We start from the raw sequence: 15,671 nt of genomic DNA on the forward strand, positions 1-15,671 counted from the left end.
GTTCACAAGTCTGAAATGAAACAGCACCAAGATCAGTAACTCATACAGGAAAGGCACTAGGTGGAAGTAATAACAATTAGAGAGCAGCAGATCAAATGTAATTCCTGCATGCTGACAGAAAGATCTCTGAAAGGCTTTATTTACAGGTTACATTTGCTGTGACGGAAGTGGCTGGAAGAAAGGACCAGCTAGTCCTGTGAATTTGCATTTTAAGTGATTCCGGCTGATTCCAGCATTGCAGAAACCAATGAGAGCCTTCCCGGTCCTTATCAAGAGAGTTTCAGGGCAGGATCAAACCGGCACCCTTCCTCTGAAGATTACTCCATGACCCCTTCTCACAGGGTGCCTACCTCAACATTTTTAGTTCCCTCTTTGTGGAGGAGAAACGAGCTGTTTTCTGCAACTCCTGTGTCTGCAGACACAACTTTATCTGCTGTGGTAAGTCTGGCTGCTTTAGACAAAACCTCGGGTTCTTAAATCTCCTTCTGCTTCTAAAGATTTGACCCTTTCTAGAAATAGCCTGTTTGAAACTTCCTGGCTGCTGCTTTTAGCAAGTTTGTCAGAAGGGACAGAGGTAATCACAGCAAGTGGTGGCTGGAGAGGGTGCAGAATGCCAATGACCATTTGGGATCTTCACATTAATAAATATGCAGGACCCTTCATGCTTTTGATTTGCCAAAATCTCTTATAATAATCTGATTCAGGAAACCCGATTCAGCTAATTGCTTCTATCCCCATAATCCAAGTAACCCTAAAATCAGGGGCTGCTTCCCTGGCTTTGCAAAGAGGTTGCAACACTCCAAGGGGATGCTGCAGTCACATCTATATTCTGCCTAGCCTAAATTATAGAGCAGCAGAGTTTGGGGTAACAGTGCCAGTGAGGCTTGGACCTCAGAAATCCTTGCTTCTCTCTGAGGAACAATCTTGCCCCAAGATACCTTGGCAATGATAAGCTCTGTGTTACTGGCAGCTGCAATTCGGCACACAGAAGCCCAAGAGGAAAAAACATCTCTATGGACACAAAGACCTCATTTGCCTTTGTACCATGTCTTAAATGTGATCTTTTTCCTTTCTTTGTGATGAAGGTGATTTTCTTCTCTTCCAGCTGGAGAATACCTCTTCATACCTGGAGATATGAATGAGACCCATGCCAACACCAACATCAGCAGTATCAGTGCTACTGTGGAACTATTCCAGCTCATCATGTACACCCCCATATTCACTGTGGGATTGCTGTTCAATGTGATGGCTTTGTCGTTCCTGTTTTTTAAGGTTAAAAAGCTTTCAGAGTCTACAGTCTACATGGTAGCCCTTATTTTCCTGGATACTTTGTTGCTGTTTACTCTTCCTTTTAAAATCATTTCCTACCACCTTCAGGATCAGTGGAACTTGGGATCTGTGTTTTGCTCCACCTTGGAGAGTCTTTACTTTGTAAACATGTATGGCAGCATCCTCATTTCCCTCTGCATCTGCGTAGACCGGTACATTGCCATCCGGCACCCTTTCACAGCTCCCACCCTGCGATCCGTCAAGAAAGCTGCTATGGTCTGTGCTATCATCTGCCTGGGCACCTCAGCCGGGACAGTCTCTACTTTCCAGCTGCATGGAAAGGGCCACAATATCTCATCCTGCTTCCATAACTTCTCCAAGAGCACATGGGAAAATGCAGGCCTGTTCAGTGCCTTGGAGGCCACCTTCTTCGTCAGCATGGCAACCATGACCTTCTGCACTGCTCAGACCGTCAGGTGCCTAAGAAAGCACAGAAAACCAGATAACCCCCAAACACACACCACGAGGGCAGAGATGATAGTGGTGACAAACCTTGTGGCATTTCTGGTCTGCTTCACACCTTACCACGTGGCATACTTCCTGTACTTCTTGGTGAAGAATAACATCATTCACACCAGGTTTCAGCAGGTGCTACGAGACATCCTTCAGGTCACCCTTTGCTGGGCAAACCTGAACTGCTGTCTTGATGGGACATGCTATTATTTTGTTTTAAAGGAGTCAATGGAAGACCCATTGCAAAACACTGTATACAGAGTCACATGAAAGCTGTGATCCACATGCTGCATGTTAGTTACTTGTGATGTGTCTGAGGTTTTCATGGGAAATTCAGGGTCCTGAACTGCTTATGTAAGCAATTTATTTTAAATATTCAAATCTGAAAATAGTTCATAAGAAACAGAACTAAGTCCATTCCCAGGGGACTGCTCTTAACTTTTTTTTGTTTTCTTCCATAATGTTTTGTGTTAGCATTTATGGGTAAAAAGAAATGGAATTATCTCTATAAATGATGATGCATGTCTTTTTAGATGTGATTCCTCTTTACTTTGTATAAAACCAAAACAAATAATCACTTACATGGGGTAGGATCTTTCAGCCTCCTTGTCTACACTTCACCTGCAAACCTTCTTCAGGACTTCAGCCACTACAGACTTGGGCTGCTGAGAAACAGACTTGGAAGTAAAAAGCTTCAAAACTAAATTCTGTTTAGTCCGTGGATAGCTCAGATTAACTACCCCAGTTCCAGGCTTCCTCACCAGCTCCTCTCCTACTCACAGGTTTTTCACATATCTGATCCTTCCTTCTTGGTTACAAACCTAGCTTCATAAACAGAGCCAAAACTAACAAGAACATGAAGTTAAAAGCCCAATGTAGTAGCAAATACGTGATTCTGAAGGAACAACACCCACCTTACTGAAGGTTAAGAACAGCCCTGATCCCTAAAGCAGCAGCCAGCAACACAGGATCCCAGGGGGAAAGCAACCTTTCAAACCTTGGAGCAAGCTGAGCACTAATAATAAACAAACCAAATAAACAAGGCAATAAAAAATTAATCCACCAGCAGGAGCCTAATGTGCCAGTCAGTTACTTCTTAACAGTGCTTATAGGCGTCTAGATAAACTGAATGACAACATGCATCCAGCCTGGAGAAAGGCAGCTCACTGCTCAGGGTCACCCAATTGCTGCCTTTCCTGAGTGATGAGGATGCCGACAACTGAAGCAGATTTCATGGTCATGTTGAGCTGGATCCTTGCAATGCCTCTCGTAGGCAGAGGTACTAATCCCAGTCTTTGAATTGTCTTTTCTCTGTACACTTTGGAGAAGGGCAACACACAAACTGTACATTGATTTCTTCCCCAAGCAGGTGACTGCATTTGGAGACTCCAGCTCTTAAAAGTGAAATTTTCTAAGTTGTTACTTCTGTGTATGAGATTGTACCAAACAAGTCCAGCTGCTGAGGAGGCAAACACTCACCAAACATAGATATAAGTGTGTGCTGCTGTTTACAGAGTTGTTTTAGTGTTCAGACAATGAACCGTGCTTCTGAGGTTACAAGGGCTGTGCATTTTGACTAATGTCTCACTCATGTTCAAGTGCATGAAAATAAAACCCACCAGGATATTCCAGCAAGAATTCCCTCTCCATATCAATTGCCATTTCCATTTGTTCCCTCAGAATATCTAACTTCTCTGCTCACAGATACTGAATCCTCATCACATCCTTGCTTATAACTTACCTCTTAACTAACTGCACTCCAATAGACACCAGGGTTTTACCACTGCAACTTAAGGTCCTTTTGGAAGCAGAGTTAATAAAAAAACACAAGAAATGCAGAAGATATCTTTTACTTCTCAAATCAGTGGGCAATGCCAAGAGGTCCTCCACTTATATGATGCCTGAACATAGGTAACAGGGATTTTGTCACTACCTCTAGAGGCAGAAAATGCCAAAGTATGAGAGAAAACTGATCTCAATTGCTTTTCTACAGTCTGTGGTACGTCCATTAGTTTTACCAGTGTGTCTTTGGGCCTACACTGTTACAACTGAGACTAGAAGCTTGCCTAAAGTTCTGGTTTTCCTCTGTTGCTCAGCTTCCCCCCCCCCCCCCCCATTTGTAAGTGTGTATGTTCTTTCTTACTTGTTTCCCTGCTGTCCTTGATTCCACATCATACAGTAACTTGCACTGCCATTTCATTTAGAGTTCTGAATTTAGGAATTCAGGGGTTCTTGGCTACCTACCTCAGCAATAACATCCTGTTAGAGGAGGCAGGTATGCTGACCAACTTAAGCATAGTTGTAATTGTATAAGGGACAAGTTAAAGCCATTTCTTTTTCTCTCAAGCTTCCCCCCTATGTTTTTTCAGTGTTTCTGGCCATTGGAGGTTGAGATGTGGAAAAGCCTAGCAGTGAAACTTAAACTTAGATCTCCACTATCTGTGTACATATGTCCTTTGCTTTCCACATTTCTGTTCTTCTGGTACAGCTATTCTCTTGTGTTTCAGGCTCAAGAAGTATCTGTTTGGATTGAGAAGGGACAAGGTTTAAGAGAAAACATCACTGATGATATTAGCATATAAGCACAGAAATCCCAATCAAAAAAAAGAAAGAATCGGCACAGGCACCAGGGATGCAGTACTTCGTACAGATTTCACTATTGCCTTTAATGTTTTATGAAAGATATTCACATACAATGAATGGAACAAAATATTTACCATGAGCAATGCCACATGGTAAATACAATTGTCAGTGATAATGAGAAAAACCTCAGAAAAGTAAGTCTCAAGGTAAATGTATAGGCTTTTATAGAAATCCTCATATGCATATACTCCTCTCAAAGCATTTTCAGCATTTCTATTGCCACTAGAGAGGGTTAGAACTGTCCTTTGTTTTCTCTGCAGAAAGACAGTGCCATGAGCTAAAGATGAATTTATAGCACTCCAGATGCTAGGAAGAAGCCTTCTGAAAAAAACTGCACAGACAAGAAGTGTGAAATAGTTAATTTTGCTGTGAAAGTGGAGTACTACAGACAGGCACATACAGAAAACACACCCCAGCTCTCTTCACAGTTATTTCCCCACAGAGCAAAGCTGTTTGTATGCTCTTTTCATCTGTTACATTTCCTAGCGGTATGAGATCAAAGTCTTATAAACAAGTAAAAACGTTCTAAGTGACACAATAAAGTGATGGAGCATTTCCATTGCTGACCTGGGTGTGACAGAGACACATAAAGCCCTGAATGTGCCCAGTTCCGGTGGGAGGATACTCTGACTCACAGGCTCAGCCTGTGCATTTTGCTCCTAGATTTGCAACAGGCCATGTAAAGCTACAATGCAATCAAGTGCTCGAAGTCACCTTACTCAGTCCTGTCTTCACAGAACAGCTAAGGTTGGAATGGACCTTAAGATCATCTAGTTCCAACCCCCTGCCATCCCCCCTTCCCCTTTCACATGCCTCTATCTTCAGCTTTTTGAAGGCACTGAAATCTCTAGAAAAGCTATTTTGGGTTTCTTCTTACTGAGAAACTTCTACCATAGCAACCAATTCTAATGAAACATTGTCTTTAGCTACCAAGAAAGGGAAAGAACACCTATAACCTCCTTCATTTTATCTCTGTTCTTCTCGTTTTGATTTTTATACACTCTTACTCCATGAGAATGACATTTACAATATCATCTAATGTGATAAAAAGGGTTGCTGCTAGATACTGATACAACCAAAAACCTATGAGGAATCAGAAATATTTCCCAGGAAAGTAAGATGAATCAGTGCCATTTACAGACACCAAAGGATGTAGAACCTCACATCTGCTGTATACTACTGATTCCTATTAATCCTTATCTCTATTCCAAGACAAGTATTAAACTGAGATCACAGTTGAGAGCAAATATCAGCAGTTTAGAGTTACAAACACTGTGAGGTAATTGTTAATCTAATACTAAGCATTACAAACCCAGGAAATCCAGTTTAGATTACACTCCAGAGTACACCAACACAATCCTAACCATTCCCTGTTAAGTATTAACTTTGTGACTACAAGTAAGGCCACCTCTCAGAAACTAGCATTTAACCTGGTCCCACCTGGCCAGCCATAGGATCTGAGACAATGGACACCGTCTGCAGAGACAGACAGCATTTGTAACCTACTCTGTGCTACAATGGGAAGACAAAATGTAACCCTACACACGGTAGTAATACTGAGACCTGTAATGGTCCTCTCCTTTTACAACAGAGAGGTAAGAATTGTATGTTCCCTTGTTTTGTAACAACCGGGCAGAAATCAAGCAGTACCACTGAGTCTTATCCTAGATTTAATTTCTGGACATAATCACGCCATTCATATGGTCATTATATTTGATTCTGTTGAAGCTGTAGGTTATTGCTCTCTCAAGTTAGCCTGTATCACTTGCCTTGGGATGCCTACATACACCACATACACTTATCACAGAACATCTTTAAAAGATACGCCAAATCTCTCACCCGGTTTTGGGCAATCAAAGAACTCACCCTGTGGGTAGACATACCCAGTCTAACTTTTAGTCTATCAGGTTGGTGCCTAACTTGAACAACACAGCAGCCGGACTCCCATACTGAAAACTATCTTGTTTACATCAGATAAAAGGCTTGTATTTCCAGAACTCCGCTTATTTTCAACATTATTCTGAGTCACATTAGACTTACAATCCAGCTTCTGCCTCATGTTTACATGTCCTTCAAACACAGATGCAAACAGAACCCCATACATCACAATCTCTCTTACCAAAGTTTGGGCAAAACTACTCAGGGTACAAATTATCATCTGCTAGGATAAATACAAGACGTCAAAACAGCAAAGCTTGATGGTCATCCTGACAGGGAGCCGAGAGGAAGGAAGCACTTTGCTGGTCAGTTCAAGAACATCTAGAAAACTCTTGCAACATTTTGACTGGTGATGAAACCAGCACACAGTAGGCATTCCGCAAATTCAAGGAGATGAAGACATGGCACAAGGAGCCTGTCGCAGGTAACATACCAGCCACAGAGTAGAGCTGTGTTGGAAGAGGCCCACTGGAGCAAAGGGGCAGTGGATCAGGGGAAAACCCACAGCACGGGGGGAAGAAATGGGGTTCAAACATGGCTGGGAACAGCACATGGAAATTTAAGCTCTTGAACAGCTACATTTGCCCTTGAGGACCCTGTCAGAAAGGTAGATCACCCATGTAACTGGTATTTTCTGTATTACTGCACCCCACTCTCCATTACAACCACATTCGCTCAACTTCTGCTGCATACTTAATCCACCCAAAGTTAGAAACCCTTTTCTATAGCACAATCAGTTGCTGTGGAAATGAGCCCAGTACCTCAGAGGATTAGAGTCTGGAGGGTCTGATTTAATTGCACTGCCTGGACAGACCCAGACTTCAGTGGTCAATGTCCAAATGAGGAATGAGTAATAGGGATGGATCAGCTCTTGAGAAACAAAAAGTCCCATTTTCATGCAAACAGCATTCACTAGAACAACAATGAAGGAGAAATAAAGAAAAGTCAGAAACAAAGCCACAGAATCCTTCTTGGGCTGAAGGTTTTTCAAGAGGCATCAGCTGCTCTTTAAACTGTAAACAACATTTCAGAGCTTGTTTAGATTTGGTTTTGCATCCCTAGGTGGGAGTTGGTAGATGCAACCAAAAGCAATGTCCGATTTGCTTTAAGTTTCTTTTTGTCACTTGGCTCCTATTCACACCCTTAGATGGGAGTAATTTCCAACATTTGTTCCAAACTCTTAAAGGAGAAAGAAACTTTAAGAAAGAAAGAATAAGAAAAGAAGGAAAGAACAACACAGCAAAAAGAAAAGCGGTGGCAAATGGTGGCAGCTTTCCTCGGCAGGTGCTGGCTGTGAAAAGTTCCTTTGGGAAATCTTGGCATCAGCATCCCTCAACCCAGTGCCAGCAAAGGCTGGTGGTGGGAGACGACAGAGAGCTAGCAAGCAGTGGGCAGCAGTCATAATGCCTGCAGCAGAAGCAGGAGGACATTTAAGGTGTTATGCAAAGCAAGGGGGAAAACTCCAGCCTTACACTGCCACAGAGGGAAAATGCCAAGAAAAGGTGTATACAGTGACAAGCTTTTTGAATAAACCCTGTTTTGCATGTATGTCTCTCAATGGCTATTTTTCCATGGTTTGTTTTTACATCAGAACACAGCAAGTCACGTCCAACACTCACATGGGGAAGAGCTCACTGCTGCCCAGCATCAGTCACCAACCATGCCGGCTACTTCCTTCTTTTACCACAGTGGTTAAGATGACAAAAGCAATGGCGGATGACAAAGAGATGCCATCCCTTGTGGCATGGCACTTGCCTGCCCTTCCTCCTCCAGCCACTCTCCACACAGCTGGTTTAGTTTGTTTAACCCCCCCCAAAAAATGCTTTCCTAAACACACCACCACATTTGGGATTTCATCTCCAAGATCATCTCCTGAGGATCTTGGTTTAACCGTGGCCTCTGACAGGAGACCAAGGGTCAGGGAGGACAAGCCCAGCTGTGGGCAGACTGTGCCTCAACACCACAGCCTCAGGGTTTCTATTAAACAGGGACAGCAAAGGATTTAACTTCTTCTGTCTCAAAGCCACTTGCCAAATTCAATGCCAGTTTCTGTCAGGAAAGCAGCATTACTTGTATAAGTTTCCTGCAATCAGTGGAGATTTAGCACAGACACACTCAGCTCCGGTGACAGAACGCTGCCCACGGGGCCACCTTTCTGTGAGAAACCAATGTGGTTTTGACATTCAACTCCTTCTATCAGCTTCCCCCACTTACTTCATGCTTGGGTGAGTGCCAGGATGTTAACACAAGTGAGTATAAAACCAAACGTGAGCAGGATCGAGGTGCAGGGCACACAGGCAGAGTCGGCAGCTGCTCCTTCCCTCACGCTGCCGCCATTATCCGCCACGCTGGTTCACCAGTGTGCTGGCTGAAGGTGAGTGGTGTCCAGCACTGTTACAAGATGGCAGTCATCTGATGGGCTAATTACATGCTCGTTAGTGGAAGCAGCCCCACACAGGCACTGAGCAGCCCTCAGCCCAGCTTGCTGCCCGGCAGGTGCAAGCGCTAGGAGGTATTAATTGATTTCATGGCTTCTGTGAACAGCCCCACACGAAGATGCCCTTTCAGTGGTCATAGCATGAAAATAGCCAAGCATTTACTGTTAATGGGGGCAAAAAGTGAACTGACAATGGGAAGACCCAAGTCTCTACAAGCACAAAGCACTGCTCGGACAGAGGAGGTGTTTCAGAAATAGCTACAGCAGATGAATTCAAATTGTCAGGGAGATGGATACCAAATATTTACCTTTCAGTGCGATTAAACAACTTCATCAAAAGCGCTGAATGAAAGCAAAGTGCATTTCCTCTGCAAAGCTCATTACTGCATTGATATGGCTTCCTCTCCCCACTTAGCGTTCCAACCAGCCAGCTCGATATTTGGCACCTGCTGTCACAAAGGCAACGAGGCTTGAATCTTGTTTGCTCATGCGTTTCACGGGCTAACACTAAAATACTGGGGCAGGGAAAAAGGGAAAGCATTTATATCCATGACATCTTAACTGAATCTGTTCTTTAAAAGCTGTTGGAAAGCTCAAAGACAACCCAAAACCCGCCTCGTGTTTCAGAGAGGCCCAAGCTACATTGCAACTGCATGGTTATAGAGGTCATTTCCCTTGGAGAGCTGGATGAGTACTGAAAATGCTTCTCAAGGCACTTGAATCAGGCAACTCTTTCCCCATTGCTCAGCAACGCAGGAGAGGAGCCCCTCCTGGCAGTGCAGGGGCCTGGATGCGTTCAACTGAGCACAGCAAAGTGGCTAAAATAGGGCAGGAAACAGAATATGTCGAACCGGCCCTCATTTCCTTCCCAGGCCCTGGGCTCAGGCAGGAATGCGACCGACAGCTGTGACCTCCTGAACCCAAAATATAACTAAGCTCTTGATAAAGACCTACTTGAGGGTTGTCACAGCAACTGGCAGCCAAGGCACAGCGGCTTCGGATGAGGCTGTGCTCATTCCCACCCAGCACAACAAACGCAACTCTGCACCAATACGGCTCCCATTCCCCTGTGGCCACCCAAGCAGGTCCAGGGCCAAGCACTTTTGCCCTGATGTATGAGACAGTTTCACAACAACCTTGCCCACAAAGGGAACCCCAATACGGTTAAAGGGAGTTATGACCAGTGGTGGAGTGGGAAATCACCTACTTGCTGTTCCCAGCCACGTTCATTGCCTGAGGGAGGAGGAGGTCTGCCTCATTTACACAGTGGGGACTTGTGTGCAGGCAGGTGATGCCTGTGGTGTGGGATTTTTCCTGTGTTGCTCAATAGCTGGCTGTGCTGTTAGTTGTTAAGGAGGAGGTTGTGTTAGCACCTCAGACCCCGGCAGGCAGCCTCAAAGGCAGTGTGCTGCAAGCCCTTTGCTGCATGTGCCCTGCAAAGGGACATGAGCCCCGCTGCAAGCTGCATACCTGCTGTGCCACATTTAAAGGGGTATTTGAAATACATATTAGAAGCTCTTTATAATGCTTCAGTCTTCAGTAGCATTGGGGAAGGTCATGGATGGGGAGCACTTTCTGAAGTTCAGAGCCAGCATCCACCCCCCATACCCTCCTCCATTCCCCCCCTCCCCTCAGCTATCCTGACAGCCCTAAATCACACTGAGACCTTGCTCATGCCATTGCAAAACCAAAAGCCACCAGCAGCACAGCCTGTGACATGAACAACGTGACAGCGTGGGGCTGCCAAGCCACAGAGTCTTCCCTGCTTTAGAGCTGGGGTGCAGGTGGACATGCAAAGCCAGTCTCAGCTGATTTTAAAGCCAGCCTGTAGATGAAGTGTCTGTACATGATTTATTCCATCCTGGAATAAGTATTTTTTCTGTTTTTGAACGTTTTTTGTCATGACCTACAGTGTTTATTCTTAGCTTGTAGAACATCAAGACATCAGTCATATAAAACACTGCCTTAAGTTGCTACTTTGAGCACTCAACCCAAATCCATAGCTGTGCCACATCCAAACCTTTCTCTAAAGGGTGCTCCATTGGTCTGCATTTTCCATTACTCCCCCACAGAGACCACTGAAATGGTGGTGATGGTTCAATTACCACAAAGGCCGCTATATATATATTTATTTATACATATTTGTATATTTATACATTGATATTTAGATATATATTTAGTGTGAGATGTCCCTGCCCATGGCAGGGGATTGGAAGTAGATGATCTTAAGCTCCTTACGAACCCTAACTATTCTATGATTCTGTATGCTCAAAGCCACTGAGCTGTACTTGTCTTCCATTTCTCAAATCCAGTTTGTCAAATTTCTCATTGATGTTCATAGAAAAGTCACTGCCCACTGACCCACAGGCATGTCCCAGGCCTCCTCAGTACTGTGGGACACAGCTATGCTGCAACAGAAGGTACTGGGGGGACAGGGGTAGGCTGCACCCACTAAAACCTCTGCAAAGGGTAATGCTCTGACACCACCACTGACATGGGGGCATTTTCAGAGGGTAGCCCCATGTGTTCACAGTGCCAAAGTAGGTAAGGTTATAGCTGCTTCCCTGAGTTTTGACATGCAACAATAGCCAGACAAGGGAGAACGGCAGTGGCAAACACAAAATCATCATCTGAAAAGAGTGAGGAAAGCGTTGGGGTCTGATCCAAAGCCTTTACTGTTACTTTACTGAGAACAAGCTGCTCCATGAATAACAAATGGGGGAACAGAGCAACGTCCTAGAGAAATCCATCTAAAAGACAACAGACTTCAACTTGTGAGGTTTTCTCCACCATGAAGTTGTCATCTTTGTTCAAGCTTCTTTACCCGGTCAGACCACGGGAATATTTCAATCACTGCAGAACATGATTTCAATTCAAATACAGATCTAAAAGTTCAAGTATGAAATTACACACTTGGCCTTTTCACATTAATTTATCCAAATGAATAGAATAACCTATTGGCTTCCACTGGAGAACATCTTTGTGCTTGCGAGAACAGTTAATTAGAGCTGGCACAAACACCTTCCCCATTCACCATGAATAACAATATTCCAAGAGCACGTATTCTCAGCGAACTTAACAAAACAGCTGATTCTTCATTCTTCAGCCCACCCATTTCTTTGCAGATTTTAGCAAAACCAAAGCAGTTAAAATGCTGGTAATTATCAAGCAATCCTTGCACCATGTGCTCTTCCTGCTTGACTAATGTACCCAGCTCTGGCCCATCATCTGACATGATCTGCTTAGAGAAAAGGTGCCTAAACCAATATAATCAGTCCCAGTTACAAGGCTGCCTTGCATGTTCTATCAGCTCTTCAGAATCCTCCCATTGCCTCCAGCAGGCCATTAGTCACAGCCTAGTGACAGGCTGAGGCTCTGGGCTGTGCTGCGCATCACTGGTCTGCGGCTGTTTTGTAAGGAGATGCCTCTTGGGGACCATCCACTGCCATGGGTCATAAGGCATGTGCCACCTTGCTGGGGAGAGCTGTGCCCCACAAGACCCACCTGGGCTCTGTGGAAAAGGGACTATACAAAAGAAGACTATGGGAATGGGGAATGTCACTTTGTGATCAGCTGTTGAAGCAGCTCCAATCTAAATGAAGAGATTTTCCTTTAACACAACAGAGACTGAAAGCAGCAGTCACAAGACAACACAAAGGAACATTCCAATGGGTATTTCTGCTCAGCACTTACCTCCTTACCTGCAGACACAGCAAGTCAGAGCCAGCTGCATTTCAGAGTAAGCAGGTCCAGTCCTCATGCAAAGAAGCAGAAGCTCCCAGCATACAAGGCACTGTGTACAGAGCAGCCAGGAAGAACAACAGGCAGTATCACCCTGTCTTAAAGTCAGCGTTGCTTTAAAAGATACCAGTCATTAAACATATTTGACACATAAGGAGGTTCACTGTGTCTAACTTAGGAGACTAAGGTATGCAGAAACATCCTACAGAGATGTCCTTACTCCCTAGGGAACAAAGGCTTCTCATTTCAGTATGACAAGTTGGATGGATCTAAATGTCGCTTCAAGCTGCAGCTCCCTCTTCAGCTCCACTGGGCACTGCTGGCAAGTAAGGCTGAATAGTGGTTAGAAAATGAGGGACTTACCCTGCTGGGGTACAAAGCAAATTCAAATCAAAAAATCATACTGAACCACAATTAGGTTCTTTATCTCAGATTTTGACAGCCCAGAGAAAGAAAAAGGTCATGTTTGCTTGACATTATGGTCAACATAAATATTTGTTTGAACACAAAATGAACAGTGTTTGTTCTATCACCGTGTTACTTGACCATTTTAATTCAGCACTTTCAGATAAAAACTGTTTCAAAACAAGAAATCATAACCTCATTACTAAAACATTGCAACAGATTCTTCAGCTTAGCATCAGGAAGTTTAGCAGCTTCCACCCACCTTGTTATGCTATGAGGTTATGCTCACACTCTGCTTTCTGTTCATTTAAGCCAGAAAACATTCCCTCTGACAGAGCTGCAGCAACTCATTGATTTCAGTACCACATTAATGCCCCCATCGGGAATTGCACTTACCAAAAGGGAAATAAACAGGCATTCACCTAAGAGATAGGACACTAACATGGGAGCTATTTTTGTTACATTACATAGCTGCCCAATCATGCTTTTTTTTTTTTCCCTCTGGGAAGCTGTAGGAGCATCCACAGCACATTTTCATAATGTCCTGGGGGGAATGCAGAACAACAGCAGCAAAATGCTTGGGAAAAACTTGTACGTCCTAAGGCACATAGGTAAGTGTGTATAAGAGAGAGAACAGGCTTTCATTAGCTTGACAACAACATACTCTATCAGATGGCTGTTCATGTTGAGCTAAATGGGCTGCAGTCAATTCGCAATAAGGACAACTGGAAGTCTTATAAACCATAATGAAGTGGGGACTGCTGAATTTCGGGTACGTACATCATTAAGCCAATTCACAAGGTTAACTCCTGACAGATAATTCTCACTCTTTATAGCATACAAGTGGCCCAAAAATCCCTCTTCACCCCCAAAGCCAAAAGACAGTTGGTGAAGTGCAATGCCAAGCCAGTGTGGCCCTTCAGACACCCAGGACACCCTTGTGGACCAGCTACCCCACATCCACAGCTCCAGTGGGCAGAGCTGGTGCATGGGATGTCTGCAAGCACAGAGCTACCTGTGCCTCCTGGCACTAACAGTGGTGGTGCCCCCATTGCCCGATCTTCGCTGCCTCCTTCCCAAGGGACCTGGCAGACCTCCTCCTAACCTGCCCAGAAGCACGGGCCATGCATCAACAAGATGCATTAAAAGAAGCTGCTTCCCATCATGCTGGTGCAAAACCAGGTCCTTCAGCCTCCTTGCTGGAGCCGGTGTGGTCCATCGTGGCCAGAACATTGCTCATCCCAAAGCTTCAGTAATCCCAATGGGCTGCACTTCATGAGATGGGACTGGACTGTAAATGTTATGTACACGACTTGTAACAAATAAAGAACTTGCTGATGGTTTAGAAGAGACATTGAGGGCCCTCTCCTCAAATGCTCTGGGTACAGGTTTCCAGCACACTTGTTAAAATAATCCACCAGAGCCTGGCAGTGGATGCTCCCAGCATTAAATCAAAACTTTGACTTACTGAGCACTGCCTGGCAAAGCTAAACAACCACTGAGCCATGCTGCAATATGCAAGTATTAAAAGGTAAACTATATTAGGTACTACCTACTGTCACAGTGATCTTGGGGTTTCAACTGCACCTCTGCCACACAGTCCTCCTAAAGCAGGCTTTTATTTCCAAGCTTTTGTATGTACCACTGCTCAAATAAGGTACCCTTCTCCCAGAGCACGAGCAGTTCTAGGAAGTAGAACTGACTTCTCTTCTGCCTCTTAAGAGCAAGGGGCAATAGACACAACCTCAGGAAATGAAAAACAGAAACAAGAGTGAATGCTCGAAGGAAAATGCAGAATTTAACGCTACATGCTGGTTTTCTTTGCACTGGAAACAAGGTGGCTGACTTACTGGTGACTAGATTTACTGAAACACATCTGTCATGTTCTTAGTACCAGCATTTCGGCCTTCAAAAGGTGAACACATCTAAAGGGTTCGGCTTCCCCAACGGGTGATGCAGCACTGCCTCCTCAGTCCAGTGCTGATGGAAGGAGAGGGCCATTAGGCAGAGCTAGCCTGGGCTAGCCTGGGAGAAGAGGCTTTGGCAAACATAATTACTGTAAGATGCAGCAATCTCCTGCAAAAGCATCCAGAAAAAGTATCCGGATGGAAAAAGCATCCAGTCACTGAAGTCAATGCAAAATGCAGCAGAATACTGCTGCAACTGAAATTTGAACTTTCTCACTGACTAACTGTGGAAAGAGGATCAGCTGAGTTCAGGAACATTATTCTGACACTTCCCTACCAGAAGAATGAAAGAGAGGTGCAGAAAGCTCAGGAGAGCACTACGGGAACCACGTCTCTGCATGCAACAAAGAGAGGAGGGAAGCTCTCCAAAGACCTGCCCCACAGAGCCAGCCAGAAGGCAACAGTAAGCTCAGGACACATACAAACAGACAAATTCCTATGTTGAAGTCAGGCAGCCAGAGAAGCAAGGCTGAGTATGAAGGTCAGACACCAACCAGCAAGCATCAGAGGTATCTTACCTTCCTGCTTCACAGGCCATCAGGCAGCAACCATCCCACCATGGGCTGCCCTTGGGTCTCCCAGGGAAGTGCAAAGACAGGGGAAAAGCCCTGCAGACATGGGTAGGCTCCACAGTGGGCCACACATCTGTGGGGAAGGGCCTCTGCACTGCAGCATCCTCCCACTGCACAGCTCCAAGATGGATCACCCCTCCAGGGTGATCCAGCTGCTGCCTCCCATGAGCAACAGCACCATGCTGT

General features: G+C 44.7%; 1 protein-coding gene across 1 annotated transcript; it reads left to right on the forward strand.

The window, feature by feature from the left end:
- LOC133225966 (G-protein coupled receptor 55-like) lies at positions 1-2,314 on the forward strand. Its single transcript, XM_061378946.1, has 2 exons — positions 1-438; positions 1,106-2,314. The coding sequence occupies exon 2, from the start codon at positions 1,135-1,137 to the stop codon at positions 2,050-2,052; it is 918 nt and encodes a 305-aa protein (XP_061234930.1). The 5' UTR covers positions 1-438; positions 1,106-1,134; the 3' UTR covers positions 2,053-2,314.
- The last annotated feature ends 13,357 nt before the right edge of the window (positions 2,315-15,671 follow it).

The sequence above is a fragment of the Neopsephotus bourkii genome, unplaced genomic scaffold (genome assembly GCF_033783945.1).
Source record: "Neopsephotus bourkii isolate Nb327-2 ecotype Australia unplaced genomic scaffold, CSIRO-AGI_Nbou_v1 NB_1768, whole genome shotgun sequence".
Lineage (NCBI taxonomy): Eukaryota > Metazoa > Chordata > Aves > Psittaciformes > Psittacidae > Neopsephotus > Neopsephotus bourkii.

Coding starts and splice junctions, on each gene's coding strand:
- LOC133225966 (XM_061378946.1), top strand. CDS start 1,135: ATGAATGAGACCCATGCCAACACCAACATCAGCAGTATCAGTGCTACT.